Source organism: Lampetra fluviatilis, chromosome 26, assembly GCF_964198595.1.
Source record: "Lampetra fluviatilis chromosome 26, kcLamFluv1.1, whole genome shotgun sequence".
Lineage (NCBI taxonomy): Eukaryota > Metazoa > Chordata > Hyperoartia > Petromyzontiformes > Petromyzontidae > Lampetra > Lampetra fluviatilis.
In genome coordinates this window covers 1132782-1155015 of record NC_136300.1, presented here as the reverse complement: position 1 = coordinate 1155015, position 22234 = coordinate 1132782, and the positions used below count along the sequence as shown (strand labels likewise).

At 50.3% G+C, this 22234-nt stretch overlaps 2 protein-coding genes across 2 annotated transcripts in view; one reads left to right on the top strand and one right to left on the bottom strand.

The window, feature by feature from the left end:
• Nucleotides 1-1511: 1511 nt before the first annotated feature.
• LOC144941945 (protein-glutamine gamma-glutamyltransferase 2-like) lies at nt 1512-20889 on the top strand. Its single transcript, XM_078868483.1, has 14 exons — nt 1512-1812; nt 3570-3707; nt 5169-5321; nt 8788-9177; nt 9556-9674; nt 9814-9942; nt 10463-10640; nt 12403-12544; nt 13274-13377; nt 14074-14316; nt 15240-15509; nt 16649-16809; nt 17858-17994; nt 18535-20889. The coding sequence occupies exons 1-14, from the start codon at nt 1806-1808 to the stop codon at nt 18680-18682; spliced, it is 2319 nt and encodes a 772-aa protein (XP_078724609.1). The 5' UTR covers nt 1512-1805; the 3' UTR covers nt 18683-20889.
• The window catches only part of LOC144941944 (FH1/FH2 domain-containing protein 3-like), a 62210-nt gene continuing 60844 nt past the window's right edge, over nt 20869-22234 (bottom strand). Inside the window, exon 25 of the mRNA XM_078868482.1 lies at nt 20869-21860. Coding sequence (XP_078724608.1) covers nt 21778-21860 — 83 coding nt within the window. The 3' untranslated portion in view covers nt 20869-21777. The remainder of the gene's footprint in view (nt 21861-22234) is intronic.

Sequence of the window (22234 nt, the reverse complement as noted above, 5' to 3'; positions counted from 1 at the left end):
ACCAAGCGCCCCGCCAGCCAAATCCACAGGCGCAGAGAGAGAGACGTGCCACATTTCACAAGTTGTCGAACAAACCAAGGCTTATGACTAAAACATGGTCTGTGAAATCCTGTCGCGTGTGTCACGTAGAGTAGCACCCCACCGTCTGTGTAACCAACCAAACAGTCGGTGTTGTTGTTGTCGTCGTCGTCAGCCTCGTCACTTCGCGCTCTTGGTCAGAGGCGCGGTGACTCGCGCGCGTTCGCCGCTTGCTGTTTGGTTCCCGGTTGCATCCCAACGGCCGCCCTGATTAATACCGCGGGCTTAGCGACCACAGCGACCACGAAAGGTCGAGAGTGGATGCGTCGTCTGCTTCACCTCGGCACGTTAAAGATGCCGATGGCGTCGCTCGCAATACGAGGCAACTGTGCCATGGCTCAAAAGGGTCAAATTTGAAGAATTACACGACCATTAGTCAATCGGAATATGCAAAGTAACCATCACCCTATAAAAACTATTGTCAATGTTGTGGATTTGCTCTCCAACACACCGGTGCGCTGCGCTAGTAACGAATTGGCACGTTCTGCTTACAAACATTGCTAATTGGCTGTGTCGGGTGTTGGCGGGTTTAACAAAACATTTCTATTTACGCGATCTAACCCCCCAAAACACCCCTGTACAATGGTACCCCGGAGATCGAACTTAATTCGTTCCAGAAGGCAAATCGAACACCGATTTGTTCGAACACCGAATTAATTTTCCCCATAAGAATGAATGTAAATGACATTAATTGGTTCCAGACACAAGGAATCTCTCATTATAAAGCATTTTTACACGAAGTTTACAGTAATTACATGCATAAAAGCATACAAAAAGACAAGAAACACAAATAAATAAATGGAAAAAATATGAAATAAATGAAAATTGAACTTCACTTTACCTGTAGTAAGGAGAGTTGATGGCTTGAGTGGAAGGTGGTGAGGTGGTGAGGAGGTGGTAAAACCTTTGTCTGGGCAAGCGTCATGCACGCTGCCCATGCGCGTCTCAGCCGTACAGGTTCTTTCAAGTCGCGATTGGCCGTTCGACCTCCGAATTTCGTTCGGTTTCCGGGGCAAAAAATGTTCGGAAATATCGTTCGAACACCGATTTGTTCGAGTTCTGGTGCGTTCGATCTCCGAGGTTCTACTGTATAATGCACGATATTGGTCGTGAAAGCCGACTGCGTGTTAAACCATCACCGCCTGACTGCAAAACATTGCCAAGAGAAGGAAACGAGCAATGCGACTCGAGGGTTTCAAGCGTAATAATAACACCTTCCTAATTGAATACTATTAATACCTCCCTCATTTACTGTTCAGTCGTGACCTCGGGACCTTTAATGTCGTATCGCTGCTGCCATCTCTCTGCTGCTGTCTCTTGGGACCTCTCCTCTCCGAATAAGCCACAACCCCCCCGCCCCCCCCCCCCGGAAAACCCCCAACTTTACTAAACCTCCAGTTCAACAAAAGTTTGGAGTGACTGTGTGAACCCATCAAATTCTCAGCGCCACCGCCCACTCGAATAACAAAACTCTCTTCCCTCCTGCGAAGCCGCGATCTCGGCACCCATGTGCCATGGCCCATTCGCGGTGATGTCACTCGCGTTTGGGAGTCGCCGCACCCCGCCCCAATCCCTCCTCGCTCTGCTCCTCCGCCCTCCCAAGTCCGCGTGTGTCGCACATAAAGAGCCTGCCGCAAGTTGCCTGCGACTCCGAGAGGTTGCGAGAGAGAGAGAGAGGGGACGTCGCAGACCGAACCCGCTAAAGTTCAAGTTTGCAAGCGCTGAAGATGGAAGGTAAGTGGCCGTTGCCTGCGGTCAACACTCTTCATGATTATTGTACGCACGGTGTGGTCCAGATGTAGCGTGACCACCCCCCCCCCCCCCATTTCATTCACTATGCAAAGTAAAACAAAGATCTCAGGCGTCAATCAATTGGGAGTAACGGGATATCTGGACCACGCTGTAGAACTACGTTCATCATCCAGCAGTGGATCGAGTGTTGTTCATGACAGCAGCTTTGTGGAGTGGAGCAATGGTGGTGGTGGTGGTTTCGTGCATTTCACCACAGCGCCCGCGACTGTATCAACACTCACGCAGAGAGCCGCCCGCGCGCGGTGAAGTATGGCCGCACAGCACAGATAACGGTGACCCTTGACACCGTAGTGCAGTGACATTGAGTTTAAAATCGTAGGAAAAGGTTCACGCATCTATCAACCGCGTGAGGATACGCTGTGAGACTTGTGCATTGTTTGGTGCCCGTTAGGCGGAGCAGTGCGGTGTAATGAGTGGCTTTCCGTTTCAGGGGTTTGATTAATGAAGAGCACGTGCGTATGTTGTTCTGTAAATGTAATGGTGTTTGAGCGTGTGCACATTCATTTGTTTAATCTTTGAACTCACGGAGCGCCGTGTATTACTCTTAAAAGTACTCACACATTATGTCACAAGCACAACAGCCTATCGCTACGTTCATTATACTGTCATACAATGACATGCTTTAAATGTGACATGCTTAAACACAAAGAGTGATTCCACAGGGCTGTACAGTGTTTGCATTACTGTATTGACCAACCTCTGACCATGGCAAAGTTATACTGTGACGGGAAATGGAAAGTATGTGCTGCTCATAATTGCAGAATCCTATGGGGATCCAAACCAAACATTGTGAAATGTCCCACTACAAGAGCTGACCCTGTGAAAAACAAAAACAGTATCTTTCAATCTTTCAAGACAGATTTTAGCCATTAGATTGCAAACGCGTGATACAATTTTAACACGTATTTGTTAAAGATTGGAATGAATTACTGTATTGTTTGCAGCTGTCATGGTTTACTGCGTACCAATGGCATTCACGTAAAGTAAAAAATAAAATATTACACAGGCATATGCTATATTGTTGGTTCTTTCGGTAAAGTCACGGAAATAGAAAACAAAAATAAAAATTAAAAGCAAAAACCCACGACGTTTCGATCGCAACACAAGCAGTCTTCTTCAGGTGGAGAGAAATGCATATGCTAATTAATTATTCTAAATTGATGTTAGAAATAGCATGATATACGGGAATGTGAACATTCATTATCCTCGGCGTATTGTTTTGCCATATACAAGAGCGTTAGACCTATATGGGCGGTGCGGTCACCTCCAGTATAAACACAGACAACCATTGTCTCTAAGGTATAACAGTGGCACAGTGGTTGGTGCGCTGTGCGATAAACATGGCGAGCCGAGGTTCAATTCCTGGCCACGTTCTAGCACGCATGACGAGTGATGTCTGGACCGCTCCTTGGGCCACCCTGAAACCCACAAATAACCGGCATTGGTCAAACAACCACGTGACCACGACGGGCCCTTCAGCAGTGGATTGACACAAGGGCTGTTGAATTTATTATAACCCATTGAGACTAGCTACTATGCGATCTAACCCCCCAAAAACAAACCTGTATTATGGGTCCATTGAGACTAGCAGTCTTTTCTTATTTCAAGGATAACCTATTAAAACAGATATCCACGTATGTTTCTGATACAGACATTGGTCCGCCTCTAATCCACTCCAGGCACAGGCCATCATCGCACGAGTCCCAGCGAGTCGACGGTGCTCGACTTCTTGGAGACTCACCCCGAGCTACTGGAGTCGCACATCTTGGGCCACTGCACTGCCGACCAAGTGAATCGCTGGCTGTGCAAGCTGCAAGGTCGGGAGAGCGCTTCACATGAACTCAGTACCACACGAACACACCGATCCCACCGCCCGTGCGGTGAGCCCTACTGTTGGGGCGAGTGCAATTCCAAGGCACCCGCTAAGAGGCTGGGATAGCGCACAAGGGGTGGGTGGAGTCGGCACCACGCCCGACCGCCTTTGTCTGCCCCTCTCCGATGTTCACGCACTGCGAACCAGGTGCTCATTTGAGGCTTGGTCCATCCCACGGGAGGCCCAGGCCCGGTTCAGATCATCGCCACTGATGTTTGCCGCGTTCGGCAATCAAATTGGGGTCACTGGGTTCAAAGTGAAGTGCATGAAAAACCTCGCCACAGTCCTCGCTCCCACGCTCACCCACACTCACCCACACACTCACCCACACACTCACCCACACTCACTCACACACTCACCCATACGCACGCGTGGACGATAATAGAAAAAAAAGTCTGCGAGGGGCGTCTCTTGGAGTCCCTGCAAAGAGCTGATTACCAGCAACAATGGAACGCGCGTGGCCACCACATTCCTCCCCCAACTTCCCCAATTGAGTTTATTTTCAGAGGCCGATAAGAGTCCATGGGGTCCGACAGAATTCAAGTCAGGATAAAAGAAACATCCTCCCACTGTTAATTGAATTCACTCTGAATCATTTCAACCCCTTCCATGTTTTGTCCTCAATGTTCCATTAAAGTTGTTTTTCATGCAAGCCAAACCACAAGGGGGTTTATGTGATCTGAAGGCTGAGCCAAGCATTAAAGTAGCCAATTTCCATCTTCCATAATGATTTTGTGCATTCATAATATTCGTCTCCATTTTACTGTTGCCAAGGCAACAGTTTGCCCTCCCTTATACGAAACAATTTCGTTTTAATTTGAAGTGCAGTATATGTATGCAATATTAGCATGAATAAGGGCTGGGAAGGTGATGCATTGGTTAGTGCAATGTGCAATTAACCTAGTTTCCCCAGTTCCATTCCCGGCCATGGCTAACATCGTTGGCGATATACAAATCAGTTTTGGGCTAATTTATATCCCACTAACTCCCACCGACCAGTTTGGTGAAGTAAGGTCAAACAACTCCACTGTCCAACACTGCGTGGGGATGCCCTCATCCAGCAGTGTATTGACAAAAGGACCGTACGGGGGTCAGGGTTTGGAGGGCAGAGGAGCAATGCTCACGACGAGTGACGCGGCGGGCGACTCGAGAGAGTTGCCACAGCGGGGAGGACAGGCGGTGCATCTGGCAGCCATCTTGGTTAGTCAACCCATGGCACCTGCTGGGTCTGTTCCGTGACCTCCTACCAGCGGGCCTTCGCCTCTTCACCTGATGGCCTCAAAGTGCACCTAGAATGGCACAAGCATCGTGGCCATTTAGTGGTGAACGGCGGTTGTTGTCGTTATTGTTGTTGTTGTGTATATATGATCTGTTTATTCACGTGAAGTTGGTCTTGCGTCGGCAGGAGGGGGTGGCGGGGGCCTGGCGAGCTCGCCATCAAAGAGTCGCTCCTCCCTGCTCGCCCGCCGGGGTCGTCCGTTTATCATCGATGTCCACCTGGGCGACTCCTATCGCTTTGAACCCGACCGCGATGAGCTGAGCCTGTCCCTGCGCTTGGGTATGAGAGTCCAGCCGGCGTTACATTCACTGTGCCCGCCACTCTCTTCACTGTAGCCACACTTCTTTTGCAATACCCATACTTGTTTAATTATACCCATAAATCACTTAATATACCAACCACTTAATTTAATTTACCTACCACTTAATCCACTATACCCATATTTACTGTACCGTAATTACCGGTTGATTCACTTTATCCGTACTAATTCATTAATCCCATAAGTCGTTCATTTACTCAGTTTATCTGCTATACACACACACACACTTTATTTACGATATCTATCAATTTATATAACATCCCTTGCTCACCGTACCCATACTTTATTCATTATTACCATCACTAAATTTACTATCCCCACACACGGTTACGATATAAGTAGTCCTTTTTACTCGCTTATACCCATACGTACATTGATACGTGATTAGCTTTATCCATACTCCATTCAATTGACAAAGCTACAACACTTAATGTTTCTGTCATTACTAAATTAGGCCAGTAACTACAAGAGGCCCTGACAGGGTCTGGCCCCCCACGACAAAGCAGTGCCCCCCCAGACTGAAGCAAGTCCTTCTTGTCGACAACTGGCACGTAGCACATTATGTCGATAATGCAATTTCAACTTGTACCGCACACAGTATTCACTTACTCGTAGACAGAGAGCGACTTGGAGGCGCGAGGGACCGCAGATGAGCAGGAAGGCAGCCACGCGGATGGGCCGTGACAAACATTTACCAAGCTCTGTGGTTCTCTCGGTATTAAGGTGTTATTGGCCAATTCATGAGTGTTTACTTACATGTTTCCCTGCTATCTTATGCCCCCTTCCCATGCCATATCATGCTCAACGGTTTCACCTGAGCTCCCTCTGGGCCTGTGTAGTGCCCTCACTATTAATGTCATCAAGGTGTTGACAGGAACACAAATCCTGTGTAGCCGACTGAGACCTCTGCGGAAAGTGCCGTGAGCGAGCACACAAAGGGATCAGTGTAGCCAGCACCACGCCCGTCCCCCGTTGCCTCTCCAGCGCCGGTGTTTCCACACCGCACCAGGTACTCCTTGAAAGCTGAAGCGACCTAGGCGATGCCCGGAAATGGTTCAAATATATCTCGCCACTGATGTTAGCCACAGCGGAAAATTTTACTCAGGTCACCGGGTTTGTGTCGTAGCGCCGCTGTACCCCTGCACCCACGCAAACAACGCACAGATGAAAACGAACTTTGTGAATGGCCAGTGCTTGTGGGCCACATATCTGCCGGACGCAAGGTGACCGAGAGGGGTGCTGCCATCGGACTCGTGCCCCAATTTCGTTCCCAGCACCGGGTGCCAAGTCAACCATGACACGCGCCACTCGAAATGAGTCGCGCATTTGCCAATCCCCATGTGGAGATACGCCACCCGGCACATTGTCTCGGCAGGGCTGCTCCTTATAAAGACAAGATAATGATTGCACGACGTGAGCCTTCTGCATTCACTGCACAGTGGAGCCACTGTGGGCTGTCACTGCCTTGAGAATTATATCACTGTTGCCCAAGCATAATTTTTGAGTCATTGGAAACGGACACTTGTCAATCTGGACATTGAGGTTCACCTCTCTCCTACATTGTTCAGGACACGTACTGCTTGAGGGAGATAGGGCCAAGTGCCAGAATGGAAAGATTTATTGCCACACTGTACACGGGACACTTGAAGGGATTGTGTGAGTGACGCCAAGATAAACAGCTCCCACGGAAAATATCTCGCCACCATCGGTAGGTGGGCGGGCGGTTTGTGAGCCAAACATCTGGAACCCTTAGCGTTTGGAAAGTCGAGTTAATAAAGGCAGCTCACAACTCACATCTTACCCAAGGGTAGGGAGCATAAATACTTTATGACCGAGATGTTATGCAGGGACTAAAAACAGGCAAGCTGTATTTAAAGGAACACGAATCACACACAAGCTCGCGTTGCGCAACGTTTCTCAAACCGCGCTCTCATTCTTCCTGAAGCGGTGCTCCCGTTTCATGGCGAATGTTGCAACACCGGCGGCAAATCCCTGCCGCTCCCAACCCGTTACAGCGACTTGTCGACAAACAGCGGAAATTTGTCGGAGTGACGGAGCAGTCCTCGTATGGCAGACAAGGCTTCACTGTGACGCTAGCTCGCAGCGAGAGTGACGCGTAAACATTTCTGGCAGAGCTGACATGCCACGGTCGCAACGCCGTGCAAAGCAAGGGGACAATAAATCCATTGAGCATGCCTAATTTGGCTGGACATTTGCAGTTATGCCTTTTTTTAGCGAGTATCTAAATACAGGGTGGGCTCACATCCGGATGCAAACGTGGGGGAGATGAAATGTATTTTGACATTTGAAACCCATCTTGCTGTGGGTGTGGAAGCAGTGATGCACGCCTTCAATCCAGCGACACAGGCAGGCAGGGTTGGTGGAGTCATGGAGGGCACGATCCACTGACTTGCCGAGCAATGGGGTGTTTGTAGGAGGCAGTAGAGAAAGTAGGTTTCAGACCTCTCTGCCAAGGGTTCTCTTGTACGAGTGGACATTTTAGGGACAGTGGAAAGTTTTGCTCCCCATGAGAAAAAAAAAAATATCCAGTACCCAAAAGAAGTTAACCGACGGAGGATTATAAAAAAAAAATTCAAACTTAAAATTTCATGGATAATGAAAATGCATGTATAAATGCCTCAATTAATTGTTTAATATGACCTCCGACACTCACGATACATGCATTGCATTGTGTTTGGTTCTATTATTGCGTATTGCAATATGTTCAGGAGCTAAATGGTAATGTGGAGGTCTGCCAGCCACGAGAGGGCTTCAAGAGAGAGATCGTGTCGTTTACTATCTGGTCTCTCGTTTGGGATGCATGGCCACAATGACACTGTGGCTTGTCTTTAATTTTCCAATTCATGGAGGATATGTGTGCATAGGCCTGTTGTTGTTCTTAGCAAATGATGGTTACGTCAGTGTCTTCGAGGAGGAGTGCCAAATCCATGTGGTGCGATGGTTGGGTCTCGGGTGGGAGACGGAAGCCTGCTCACCTTGGCTCCCCCCGTGGCGTGTTTTTGTGTTACCTTAAACGCAACTAATACCGGTCATCTTTGTGAAATGGACATCGTTAATTCATATCGCATCATGTCTGCATTTAGGTTGAAGTTAACGAGTGGAGCATGGAACAATGAGACACAAAACGGGGAAAACATACAAATGGAATTAGAAAAACAAGGCAAAGGCAAAAAAATATATTTAAAATCGAATCACAACTCTAAGTGAATGACCTCAAAGCCCTGGAAAGTGGGCGAATTCTTCCAAACCTAGTAAATAAAGCCAACGGTGCAGCCCTGCAATTGCTTGCACAGGCCGCTGCTGGCAGATGGGCCTCCACTCCAGGTTGCTGTATTGGAGCCACTTTTAGAGGATGGCAAGCAAAGACTTTCACCATTAATATCAAACGCTCCTCGCGTGCCGCAGGCCCAAACCCACAGGAGAGTGACAGGACCCTGATCCTGCTCAGCTCGAACGGCGCCGCCAACGGGGACGGCGGAGGCTGGAGCCTTGACGTGGAGCCGCTGGCGGCGGAGGAGGAGGAGGAAGCAGCGATAGAAGTCCCCGAGCCCGGCACCACGGCGTGGGAGGAACGACAATCGCTGTCTCTCGACCTCTCGGCGGTCGCGATTGGCGGAGGCGAAGCGGGGGGCCATCCGGCCGGCGGACGGCTGCGTCTGTCCGTGAGGAGTCCCGCGGACGCCATCGTGGGGGAGTACCTCCTCAGCCTGGAGCTCATCGTCGGCGTGGAGCCCCTGCAGATCACAGGCTTCACCGTGGGCAAGGTCTGGATGGTGTTCAACCCGTGGTGTCCCGGTACGACCCCCAAACATCGTCACCGGCTCCAGCGTAGAAGATTCGTGTCCACATTTGGCGAGCGGTTATGCTCTACATGTTTATGGCCACTGGGAAGCAGACCCAATTTGCAAGAGCGCCGGTGCAGCACGGTTAAATCTCGATTGCTTGAACAAAGCCTTGATTTTACGTAAACAGTAGGCGGTGCGATGTGTGTGTTTAAAGAACGCAAACCAAAATACAGACGTTGCAATGTGGTGTGGCCCACGCAGGGTTTGAACTCGGCGATGCATGTCGCCCACGAACGCTTTGCCGAGTAGCAAAACGGACTCTTAGGCGGGGGGCCACTTCGGAGACGTTTTGGGGAACGATTCGTTAACGACGAATCCGTTTTGGCAGGGGACGCCGTCTACATGGAGGATGAGATCGGCGTGAATGAATACGTCCTCAACGAGAAGGGGCTCGTCTACATGGGCTCCAACGACTACATCTACTCCATCCCGTGGGACTTCTCGCAGGTCACCGTTTGCAGCAGCTCCCGCACCAATCCTCGACTCGCATTCCGCCCGTCGTGCTGCGTTGCGTTCTCTTGCTCGCTCCCGGCAGGATTCGTCTCCACCTTGGCTTCACCTGTGGCGCCTCTCGTTATGTCGACAGTTTGCAGATCGGGTGGTAGAAATCTGCTTCCAGATTATGGACAACAGCAACTCGGCACTGGACGACCTGGAGAAGGACGTGCCGAGACGGGCAGACCCCATCCACGTGAGCCGTGTCGTGTCGGCCATGGTATGCGACGGTCAGCGGTGCTGCTTTTCATGAATTGCAATGGAATCCAACTGAAAGAACTAACGTTGTGCTCAACTTAACATTGTGAACTGGCCAGTATGTGTGTGTGTATGTTGAACTTCTTTCGCACTGTACGTAGCCGACCATGCTAATCAGAGGTGCGAGGAAGGATAACAAACTAAACACAACAAGGAGTTCTCAAGAATTGAGTTTTCAGTAACCGCGGCACAGTTTTTCCCACAAGACCGAGCATATTAAGTGGAGTGGCAGTTAACACAAAATACAGACATCCCTTGTATTTATTTAAATATTGCACCAGGTACTCGGTTAAGGCTGAATCAACCTCGTGGAGGCCCAGGGCAAGGCACACGTGCCACTTCTCACTGATGCAGAGTTTTAGGGAGGAATTGAACTCAAGTCGCACGGTTCGTAGCTCAGTGCACGAACCACTGTTCACGTTTACCACACGGATTCACACGGAGCGTCTGATCCGTCCGTCGTGCACGCCCTCCCCACGCAGATAAACTCCAACGACGACCGGGGGGTGCTCAACGGGCGGTGGAACGAGCACTACACGGACGGCACAAACCCCATGCACTGGACCGGCAGCGCGAACATCCTCCGGCAGTGGAGCGACAGCGGCTTCGAGCCGGTCCGATACGGCCAGTGCTGGGTCTTCGCTGCTGCCGCCTGCACCGGTAACGTTCGGGACGCACGCGCGTGGACTAACGCACGGCTCTACGACTACTTTTTGAGCGTGGGCCACGTCGAGAATCTCGTAGCTCTCCGCGTGGCGTCACGAGCAGCGGGCTTTGCGGTGAACAGCCTGTCGAGTTGCTCGCCGTTCGTGTCGCTCAAAACCACATGGCGGGCCAGAGGTTGCAGACGCCTGGTCAGAGCATTGGGGAAATCCTGGATTTGAGGCTTCCAGGTTTCAGCCACTTGTGATTAGAACGGGTTCTCAAGTGTAGTGAGTTTACAGTCTCAGCCCAGCCATCAATGAATAGATGGATAAAAAAAAAACTAAAGTTTTTTTTCTCAATTTGACAAAATATAAACGACGAGAAATAAAACGCATTTCTTTCACTGCAATGGGGTGAATGCTTCTCGATTAAAGGGTGAGTGGAGAAGTGTGCTTTGAGTAAAAAGAGGCAGTATACGTTAATTGAAACGTGTTGTATTCACGCATGAAAGCACTGCTCTGAAATTACCGCATTTTTTTCAGTCATTCATTTACAACCTCCCCATTAAACTTGGGAGAACATTTTGTAGACTACATCGAAATATAAATGTGCCATCGAATTTCCGAGGTTCAAGAATCTTTTCAATAGAGCTGCTGCGGAAAATGAAGATGATGATATTCCATTTGACAGCAATATATTACCAAGTACTTATTCTACATTTTATAGCAGGGAGTCATAATTCAATAGGTGGCAGTTACACAAATGATGTAAGTGATAATATATCATACAATTTACGTCGTAAAAAAAAGGAACTACATCAGTCAGTACAACTTTAGAGTGCCACTCATGTATGCTGTATATTAATTTACACCGCTCGGCAATAAATTATTTCCAGGGAAAAGGTTCCTTAGAATAAGCCCAGCGAATCAGTGTCCTATTAACGTACAGACAGGTACGGGCATCTCACGGAGAGAGCAAAGCAACCACCCTCCAATCCGTCTATTGACTTTTCAGACCAACATTATCCAGGAGTATTTGTTTAAGGCAGCAAATCCTGCACTGGTTTCGACCTCCAGGGTCTCGTCAGCAGGGTCAGTCTTGTAACATAAATGCACTTGCTCGATGCATATTGTGTCCGCTGTGTGTGCACGTGTGTCTCTGCGTCGTGGAGAGTGGGACTGCAGCGGTTAGCGCGCTCCACCACGAACCCGGCGACCCGAGTTCGATACCCGCTCACGGCCAACACCAGTGCCGATTATCTGAACCGGTCCTGGGTCTCCCCTAGGTCGACTCAGCCTCAAATGAGTACCTGGTGCAATGTGTAAAGTGGTGCTGGACACCCACCCCCTCGTGTGCCGTGCCGGCCTTCAGAGGTGCTGCTCGCCAAAAGCACTTGCCCCGACAGTCTGTTACAGGCTGTACAAGGGAACTTTGTTTTCGTCTTTGTCTTGTTTGTTTTCCCTGTCTGGTCACGGTTAGCGCGCTGCGACCGTAAAGTTTAATTCCCGACCACGGCTAACATCAGCGGTAACTATCTGAACAGGTCCTGGGCCTCCTCTAGGTTGACTCGGACATAAATTAGAAACTCGGGCAGCGTGTAAATATCAGCACCGGAGAGACAAGAGGCGGCCAGGAATGGTGCTGCCCATTCCTGGCCTCCTTGTCGCTTCACGCCGACCTTCGCAGCTGCTCGCAGACCGCACTTGCTGCCCCCCACGGCAGAAGAACATTGTACACACATCGTTGTCTTTGTGCCCCCTGCCCGGCTTCCGCCCAGTGCTGCGCGCTCTGGGAATCCCCAGCCGCTGCGTGACCAACTACCTGTCGGCGCACGACACGGACGGCAACCTCGCCTGCGACCGCTTCTTCCGCGAGGAGGACCTGCAGCAGGTGCTGAAGGGGCGCAACGACTCGGTGTGGTGAGCACCCCCCCCCCTTCCTCTCTACGCTGCTGCTGCGACAATGGATTTTTGTGTTTGTTTCCAACTCAACGCGAGCCCGCGACGTAGCACCGGTCACAGGACAAGAAGGACGGATGTGGTGGGGAGCATAAATCCCGCAAGAAAAAGCCCGAGATCGACGCGGTTGGGCTTGGCGACGAGGGGTGGAACGTGACGATGGATTTAACACGTGGGCTGTCATGACCGGTGTTTATCGCAATGAAATGTGTCGTTAACTCACCACCACCTCCGATTAGCACAGTTGGCTACGTACGGTGCGAAAGAAGTTCAACATACACACATACACCCAACAATCAGTAAGGCTTGTCATGTGAACAAAATGTGTCAGTCAGTTACTACTTCAGCGGAGAGATGGCGAGTAAAGCCCCAAAGGAGCGAGCGAAGGAGCAAAACGTCCTTCTCACTTGTAAATGTGTACTCGCCATCACACCAGTGTCCTCAGTAATAGCTAATCGGCACATTGTGTTTACTTGACAAACCTTACTAAATGGTTGTGTCGGGAGGTGGTGATCTAACCCACAAACCTTTATTGTGCGATGATGGATAATTACGGAAGGGGGGGCATTGATAGACACAGTTAGAATAATGTAACTTCATACGGTAATTCCTGTAGAGTCCTTTTGTTACTCCACTACAGTCGAGCCGACGCCATCGTTTGTGGTGTGGGGCGCGTTTCCTCGTCCCCAGGAACTTCCACTGCTGGGTGGAGAGTTGGATGGCGCGGCCCGACCTCCCGCCGGGGAACGACGGCTGGCAGGTGATCGACCCCACACCGCAGGAGCGCAGCAACGGTGAGCGCCAGGGGGGGGGGGGGCCCTTCATCTGGTCGACACGACCAAACCCCCACCTCCCCCGCACAGCACGTTACTCGCTAGACTTTGGCCATGCCTCGTAAGCCAACGGCCAGCTTTCACCAATGCACTCGCAGCTCATCTTGTTGTCACGACCCCCTGCGGTACTTATCGTTGCAGCCGTGATAGCAAAGCCTGGCCGTGTGGCGAGCTGGTGACCCGTGGCCTCCCACCACTTCGCTGTGCCTGCGATGTGCGGTTTTTGTCCCCCCGTCTCCTGTAAAGTGCCAGTTAAGACGATCAGCCCAGGCCGCAGTGACGCAGTTTAAGGATGTATTAAATGAAGTCAGAAAAAGATAAAGACGATTGCAAATACTTGCGGCGAAGAGGAGCGATCATGAAACACGTCGAGGCCACGTTCCCAATTGTATGTCATTCCATGAAGAGTAAGTGGTGCTTGGACAGAGCAGGTCACGGGACGGAATGACAGCCAGTGGTTAAGACTTCCGTCCGTTTGGCAGCCGGAGGAGCGGATCGCTCTTGTGAAGGCGTGCAGGTGGCTAAACGGATCGGTGCATCACTGGGCCATGAGAGATGGGGAGACCTTCATCCAGCAGTGGAATGCTCATGGCTGCTGCTGCTGCTCAATGATGATAACGACGATCCGGTGGCACGTGTGCGTGTGGCGTGGCGCAGGCGTGTTCTGCGTGGGGCCGGCCCCCGTGGTGGCGGTGAGGGACGGGGAGGTGAGGCACCCCTACGAGGCGGCGTTCGTGTTCGCCGAGGTCAACGCCGACGTCGTGAACTGGGTGGTGACGGCCGGCGGAGAGAAGCGGCGCGCGAACTGCTTCACGGGCTTTGTGGGGCAAAACATCAGCACCAAGCATGTGGGCTCGGACGAGCGGGAAGACATCACGCACCTCTACAAGCACCCCGAGGGTCAGCCGCACGCTTGCTCAATCACGACGGGCGCCGATGTTTTTTTCTTTTCTATTACGAAGAAGTTTTACCGAAGTTTTATCTCGATTTATCTATCGATGTTGCGTCATGAGACGTGACCATCTGTTTGGACCCTTCACGTTAAGAGAACGGCCCCGGGAAGCAGATATCACAGAGCTACCTCTGAGATCCCTTCAAATGACCTGGGGTCAACACAGAAGGGGGCCACTGCTTTCCAACCGCTCTTCGACTGAGACCAATGCTCGTCGCCTGAGAAGTTAAACCAATATTTTGAATTCTCAGACAGACTTCAGCCAAATTAAAGTACAGAACCGAATTAAACGTGGTATTTTTTAGAGTGTAGTTATAGGTCATACGAAAGATAGAAAGATTGGTGACCAGGCCGAGTCAATCAACTGGCTGTACTCGAGGACCCGGTTTAATCAAGAGGGGCTGAAACACGAAGTTATACAAATCTGTTCACACACAAAGACAAACATCCCCCTATAGCCTTAAACGATTGTTGGGGCAAATGCTGTTAGCGAGTTACTTATGGAGGCTGGCACGGCTCACGAGGGGGTGGGTGGGCAGTACCACACCGGGCCGCCTTTGTCTCCCTTGTGGTGATATTTATACACCGCTCTAGGTACTCACTTGAGGCTGAGTCGACCTAGGAGAGGCCCAGGACCAGTTCCGATAATCGTCACCGGTGTTGCACACACAGACACGCACACACCTACCCCAGCAGGATTATAAATTATCCCTCCAAACATTTGCTTTGCAATACAGAGGGGGAGGGGCAGGTGGAGAGGAGGAATCAAAATGTGCGCCGTGAAATGTGGCGAATCCGGTAACTGGGCACGAGACCGCGCTCACGCTGCGCGTCTTCTCCTCGGCGGCGTGGCGGCGGCGGTGACGCGCAGGCTCGGCGGAGGAGCGCGAGGCGTTCGAGCGTGCGGGGCGCGGGGCGCGCGACGCTGCCGTGGTGCTGCGCGACCTCGAGGCGCTCATCAAGCTCAGCGCCTCGGCCTTCGTGGGCAGCAACGTGGACGCGCACACGGTGGTGCGCAACCGCTCGGGGCGCGACCTCACGCTCACGCTCACCTCGGCCGCCACGGCGCTCACCTACACGGGACAGTGCGGAGCCGAGTGCGGCGCGCGCTCCTGCAGCGTCACCGTGCCGGCCGGACAGAGTGAGTCGTCGCCTCCAGCGACCCTTCTTTGTCAACTCCGTCTCGCGGTCTTTTTTCTGCTCCACATTTTTCTCCTTATTTTTCAACTTCTTCATCACGTTGGTTTTTCTTCATCTTCATTTGCTTCACATTCTTCTTATTATTTTAATTCTTCTGCTACAGCTTCATCATAATCTTTTGTCAAGCTCACATTCTCCTCTTTTTCTGCGTCGTTCGCCGTAACCGCCGGGGCTCGTCTGCCCCTGTCGTCGCTGCTGCCTGTGGAGTTATTCTTCCCCGGCGTGTCCAACCCTCGCTCTGTTCTTTGATGTCGCTTGCCCAGCTGATGTCCAGCTCTGCCTCGTCCTCTTGATCATTCTGCCGCTTATCCTCCCGCCTGTCGCCGCTTGTGCTCGTCACACGCACGCTTGATTACTTATAAAAGTCCGCTCTCACCACTTGCCTTCATTCTCGCCACAGATACCTTTGCAAACATGGTTTTTGTACGATATTGCTAAAAGCCTTCTGAAAGTTGTAATTTCACCTGCTATGGGCTGTCACCTTCGTTGGTCAATGTGCATCTTTCACAGTTTCTCAGTAGACCGAGGCTCTTAGTAAACTCCTTCTTTGTGGATCAGAGTCCAGCCAAAAATCCCAGCGCCTCGTCCTGAGTCATTGCACATTAAGAGTTTGTACGTGAACACTTGTTCGTGGTTTAACTTTTGGAGTCACGTACAAACATCCCGTATACAGATATGTAAGAGCACAGATGTTACATCATTGCATTGATCAGAAATATCTGAACAATGCAATGTGCAGAGGACCCACAATAGTCACATTTGAAATTAATGAACAGACTACTTAAAATACATTTCCCAGTCAAGATATGACGTGCAGAAAGATGCTTTGTAATAGTTATCTAAATAGACTAAGGTAGTGTTAAGGGTTGCAGTGGTTCGAGCACCACGCTATTAACCCAGCCACCCGAGTGCAACTCCCAGCTGTGGCTTACATCAGTCTCTGGGCCCTCTTCACCAAGCCACACCAGAGAGCAGCATGGTGAAGAAGTATGGTCACGTGACTCCCGTGACAGAGACGTTCACGTGCCGCGCCCGCACGCCTCCTGAGCCCGTCTGCCGGCCCCTGTTGCCGCCTCGCAGCCGCACGCGAAACCCTGCGTGTGAAGTACAAGGACTACGGAGAGCACCTGACGGACCAGAACCTGCTGCGTGTGACATCGCTGCTGGAGGAGCCCTCGTCAGGGCAGCTCGTCATCATGGAGAGGAACATCACGCTCAAGAGGCCCCGCATCACCGTGGCGGTGAGGGCCTGACCCCGCGCAGACGTCCGCGGAAGCGGCGGGAAGTCGAAGTGCACCTAGTCTGGCACGAACGCCGTGGTAATGTCGCCGTCGCGTAGTGAACAACGGTGGCCTTTGTTGCCAGCTCCTGAAAGCGGTAGGCTTCGACCTTTGACCTTCTCAGGTCGTCAAAATTGTCATTTGACGCTTTGTACATCTACAGCCACACAGCCCTTTCTGTGAGCCTGCCTTGTAAGCCATTAGGGATACTTGGCCCTACTTTGTTAGACTGCTGAGTGGGTTGGTGACAGTGGAGATGGGGGAGGTCATTTGAGGCCGAGTCGACCTAGGGGAGGCCCAGGACCGGTTCAGATAATCGTCACCAGTGTTGGCCGTGAGCGGGAATCGAACCCGGGTCACCATGTTCATAGTGCAGCACACTAACCGCTACACTACCGCTCCCCATGTCTCACACACACACTACCATACACACGCACACACATATACACATGCAGTAGCGGTGCCTAAGTTTGCCCGGCGCACTGGAACACAGAGAGCCATTGCTTAGAATCGTGCCTTTGAATCCATCAGGCAGGCTGGCTCTGCACTGTGCGACACCTTGTCGGCACACACTCCACCGTGGGGAGCCTGGCATGTGGCAGCTGTTGGAAGCGAGCGAGTGAGCGAGCGATCCTTTGTATCAAAGGCAAAAGCTGCTCCAAAGCAGAAAGTCGCCGGAATTGCTACCGCTGTTGGAAGTGCAAATGCAACACTTGCGTGCGGTTGTTGGTTCCCCCACCTGCTCTTTGAGGTCAATAAAGCATTGAGAGATCCTCTCTCGCAAAGTATTCAATTCAGCGACATGTTAATCAGCGGCACGGTGTGTTTTTGTTTGTTTTCTAAGATATTGTTCACCGGTGTTTGGTGAATTCCCCCATTCCTCTGTAACCGTTTGTGCATAGTCTGCAGGAGTCCCTTGGTAAGCAATGCATGCGCTGTCTGCACAAAGGCTGGAGGAGATTTCCTGATTGAAACCGGTGTAATGGGTTTGTTTCATTCTCTTTTGCAGATTGTGGGCGAACCGAGACAAAATCGGAAGATAAAGGCCAGAATCTCCTTCACAAACCCTTTGCCTTCCAAGCTTATCCACTCCGTCTTCTCTATAGACGGCGAAGGCCTCACAAGTCTGCAGAAAATCCCAGAGCCGTGAGTCTTGATATTCCTTTTATCCGTCTCCTATTTTCAAATCCACAAAGCTGCAATACTGAATAATACAGCATCGCAAAGCTGCTTTAATGCAACACAGTTCAACCGCCACGTAGGCTTTTACGGTTGTGTTGTACAGCTCTCCCGAGGTTTATTTTTTGGTTCGACCGCATGTTGATCAATACGATGTCCTCTACTTTAATGTTATACGTAGTTTATGAATCGTGATGTCTTGACGTTTCGCTCCACGTGCTGGTAGCTTCTTTAGGACCTGAATTGACCAGCTTACTCTTTCTCCCCACTCATCGAGGCTCAGTTAATGGAACTGCTCACTTGTGAGTTGAAAGTGAATGGAGCTGCTCAAATCCGTTCCGTAAGAGGCTCCCGGCACGCGCAGCGAAACGTCGGACACAGTGCCACACAACGCGCTGTACAACCCGAAAACGCATCAGACAGCTGTATCGCATGGCTGTAATAAATAAATAAAACCCCGATGAGTGCTACACAACCACAGCTCTGATGTTGTCTTCTTCTCAACAGAGCTGCCGAGATCGGCCCTGGGGAGACGCTCACCGTGGCGGCGGAGTTGGCACCCAGCCGACCGGGAACCTTTCTGCTCTCGGTGGTCTTCAACAGCGACCGCATCAGGGACGCCCACGAGAGCAAGAGGGTCATCGTGCGGCCATGACGGCGCCCCCCTCCCTCCCTCCCCTCCCCCATTTTTCCACCGGATCAAATGCTGTGCTTATACACAGGATGCTTCAAATTATTTTTTAACACTTCTGAGACTTTGCAACAATGGCACAAGAAATGTGCCTCCGGGTTCTGTAGACCACCTGGAGAAGATTCCAGGCACGTGTTGACAATGATGGCGAACACAAATCCCCTCTTTCCTAAACAATTGCAGAAATGTTAAGAGAGAGGTTGTGCCGGAACACGCAAGCTCCGCTGCGTGACACTTGTGATGGTGAGAGAGCGCAAGGAAGTGTTTCACAGAACCACTCCCTCGAGTGACCTGTTATCCATATGCAGCGGATGTCATTTGCCCCACTTGCACCACTGTAACGATTGTTTTCTCGCAACGCAGTCGGTCAAACCGATGCTAGTAATTCTCAGCTGCAAGTAGGCAAATAAAGTGGGGGGGGGGAAAAAAAAGACGAATTTTTTTTATGCGTACAGTCAATGAGTCGCAACCGTCAGTGAAAAGCTCGCTCTACTTTTTTGTGAATTGATAGCAGCCCGCGCATATTCTCTAATCCATGATCTCGGCAGTGCTGGCTCATTTGTTATGACCCCTGAACCACTCGAGCGCTCCGTAACAATGGCTCGTTATCGAAGACAAGGAAACGTCGCGTTCCAGAGCGCTTTCAATTCGTAACTTTTTTAGGCATCACTTGCAAAAAGGAGACAACTTGTCTCGCCGTGTTTTTGGCTCGTGCATCACGTCGAGGGACTGATCTCATGCAAAGATGTTGCCCACCATGTAAGCATGCCCCACATGCACTCGGGATGTACGTGGTTTATCCCGATTTAAAAACACGCAACATTGTGCTCGCACGAGAGGAAGGGGCAGAGCGAAACAAAACATCGAAGGCTGTCGCCCTCCAGACATTACCTTTTCACATAAAGTACCGGGAGCCGGTGTTGACGTGGCACTTCGGGTAATGGAGAAGGGTGCAATGTGTGCAGGCCCAGGCGCTTACACAGACAGCTCCACCAACCACTCTTCTCTTGACCCCTGGCCACGCGCACGTGCCGCCGATGATGACCATAGTGCGCTCTTGGTCATCCGTCACCAGCAGCCAGGATCGATCCACTGCTGGATGAAGGCCATTCCCTCGCGGTCCGGCGGTGCGACGCTGCGCCCACCACGTGTGCATGCGAGCCGATCTCGTCGCTCCGTCTCCGCGTTGGGCGTTCGCTCCGAGGCGTTCCATCTCCATTGCTCGGCTGCCACTTCATCATCATCATCGCTGTTCCTGTCGTCCCATCAATTCCTTCGCGCGATGTGCCCTGGCCCGAGGCCACTTCTTTAAATTCAAACTTAACAAAGGTAAAGCGAGTGCCGTTAGTATTCCGACTGTCTCCAAGAGGCGGGGCTGGTAACTTTCAGTCTGGATTTGATGCCGAAACTCGCTTCCATTGTACCATCCATCACGTGAGCACAGGGGCAACATTGAGAGCCGCAAGATTTTTTTTTATGCCATCGCATTTATCAACACAGCCGCTGTGAACTTTACTTCTGCTAAATGGGACCTTTTTTTGTACGTATCAAAGTATGAGAAAATAAGAATAGGTTTTACCCTTTCTGGCAATCAAACAAATGTTAAATTGTTCAAACACCAAATAGAAACCTTTTGCAAGGAATCAAGTCTGCAATAACCACATACAGTACTTGTGGTGAACATGCAAGCAAAAAACATGCTCTGATAATATTTGCATGATATATTATCTTGCTTCCGCTATACCTTCTCCTACGCCCATAGAGCTGGGACAATTATTACAATCAATGGAAAGTCAATCATTGCTGTTGGCGCAGCCTTCAATTCAATAATTACCTTTGTCTCAATTGTATTGTCTCGTCTGTAGTTTCTTCGTTTTGTCTCATTTTGACAGATCTGTCCACTGCATTTGCCAACATTTGCTTACAACTCGCGCACATCATCAATGTGATTGCCGTTTCAATACGTTTATAATTAGCAATCAGTATACATTTTTACGAATGAAATGTTGATGCCTGGTTACATGCCTGGTAACAATGGTGCCTTTGATAAAGTTCACAAACACTACAAGAGAGCTTCACCTTGCCAAGTGCCCTTGAGGATTAGCAGTTCTCCGTGCGCACTAACTCAAGTACTCGGACACACACCTCTATCCAGAATGTTAATTTATTTACTTCCCAATCACAGTACTGAAAACAACTGAGCATTAATAGTACGATAGTATTACGTGCACTTGTATCACAAAAGCAACTGATGTTCTTTAAACGATGTAACCACCGCTATAAAATTAGCATTTGAAAATGAACACCCATCTCTGGGTGAACTGTAATGTGTGAATTTAATAGAAAATAAAACAAAGTGTTCTCTCTGGAACGGACAACATAAATAGCGCTTGACCTTTCATTTGTGTCTTTATAAATTGCTGCATTTGTGCTGCGCTAAAGTATTGGCACATAAACGCTATTTAGCTTATTGCCATTCAATCACAGGAAACAATGCTAATTGCACAGTGTATCACTAAATTTCCCACAATGCCTTTTCACCTTACATCTTTATTATGCTCATAAAGTAGCTTATAATCTCTTCGCATTTGTAACTTAAACAAGTAATAGTTTCCACAGTCATTTTGAATGGGCCACAGCAAAGCGCCACGCATTGAACAGTAACAGAGGCAACGTTTAAATACTTCCATCTGTTTAGTCAGGCTCCTTTGTGCTTGCGCGCGTGTATGCACAAGAGTTATATTGACGGTAATTCAAGAGTGCAATTCTTCGATTCATTTTTAATTATGCCACTCAGATGTTGGACGACAAAACATCTGGGGTGTTTGTTTTTAATACCAAATATTCAAATGCTGGCTCGCACGATGGCTGCGCTACATCTAAGAGCACCGACGCGGACGCCGCTTCGATCAGGTGCTGCGACGGCGGCGTTGTCCTGGTGGCACGGCGCTGGAATGCCGGCACACACCTCTCTCGTGCGCCCAACGACTGCCAGCGGTCTCCTCGAGGGCACGGTGCATGCGGCTCGGTTGCTCGGCGAGTTCGAATGTGCGAATCTCTCAAACCTTCACTCCTTGCGCCTCTTGTATGCCCAATGCTCTTTTTTCTTCCGACGACAGTCCCGATTTCAGCGTTCGCCGAACTGTAACGCCAAAGCATTGCGGGAAGCGGTCATTAGCCAATGTGGAACGATTCACCGCTTCGCCCCATCCACCCCGGCAATTAAATGCATCGTTGCAATTCAGTCAGGTGGTTAAACCACGGATTGATGATTTTGAACACTCCTGAGCCCTTAGCCACCCAGCCACCTCTCCCCGGGCATCGGTTCTCATGAAATGAATTACATATGTCAACTGCAGAATAAAGACATTTGGGGAAAATACATATGCATTTGATTGTGTAAAACGTTGCAACGTGCGTTTGTCTTTTCAAAATATTCCATGAACAGCGTGGAAGCCGATGGGTGTCTGTCAGGAAAAATGTTTTTGCCCGGGTTTGTTTCTCCAAGTTTTTCTG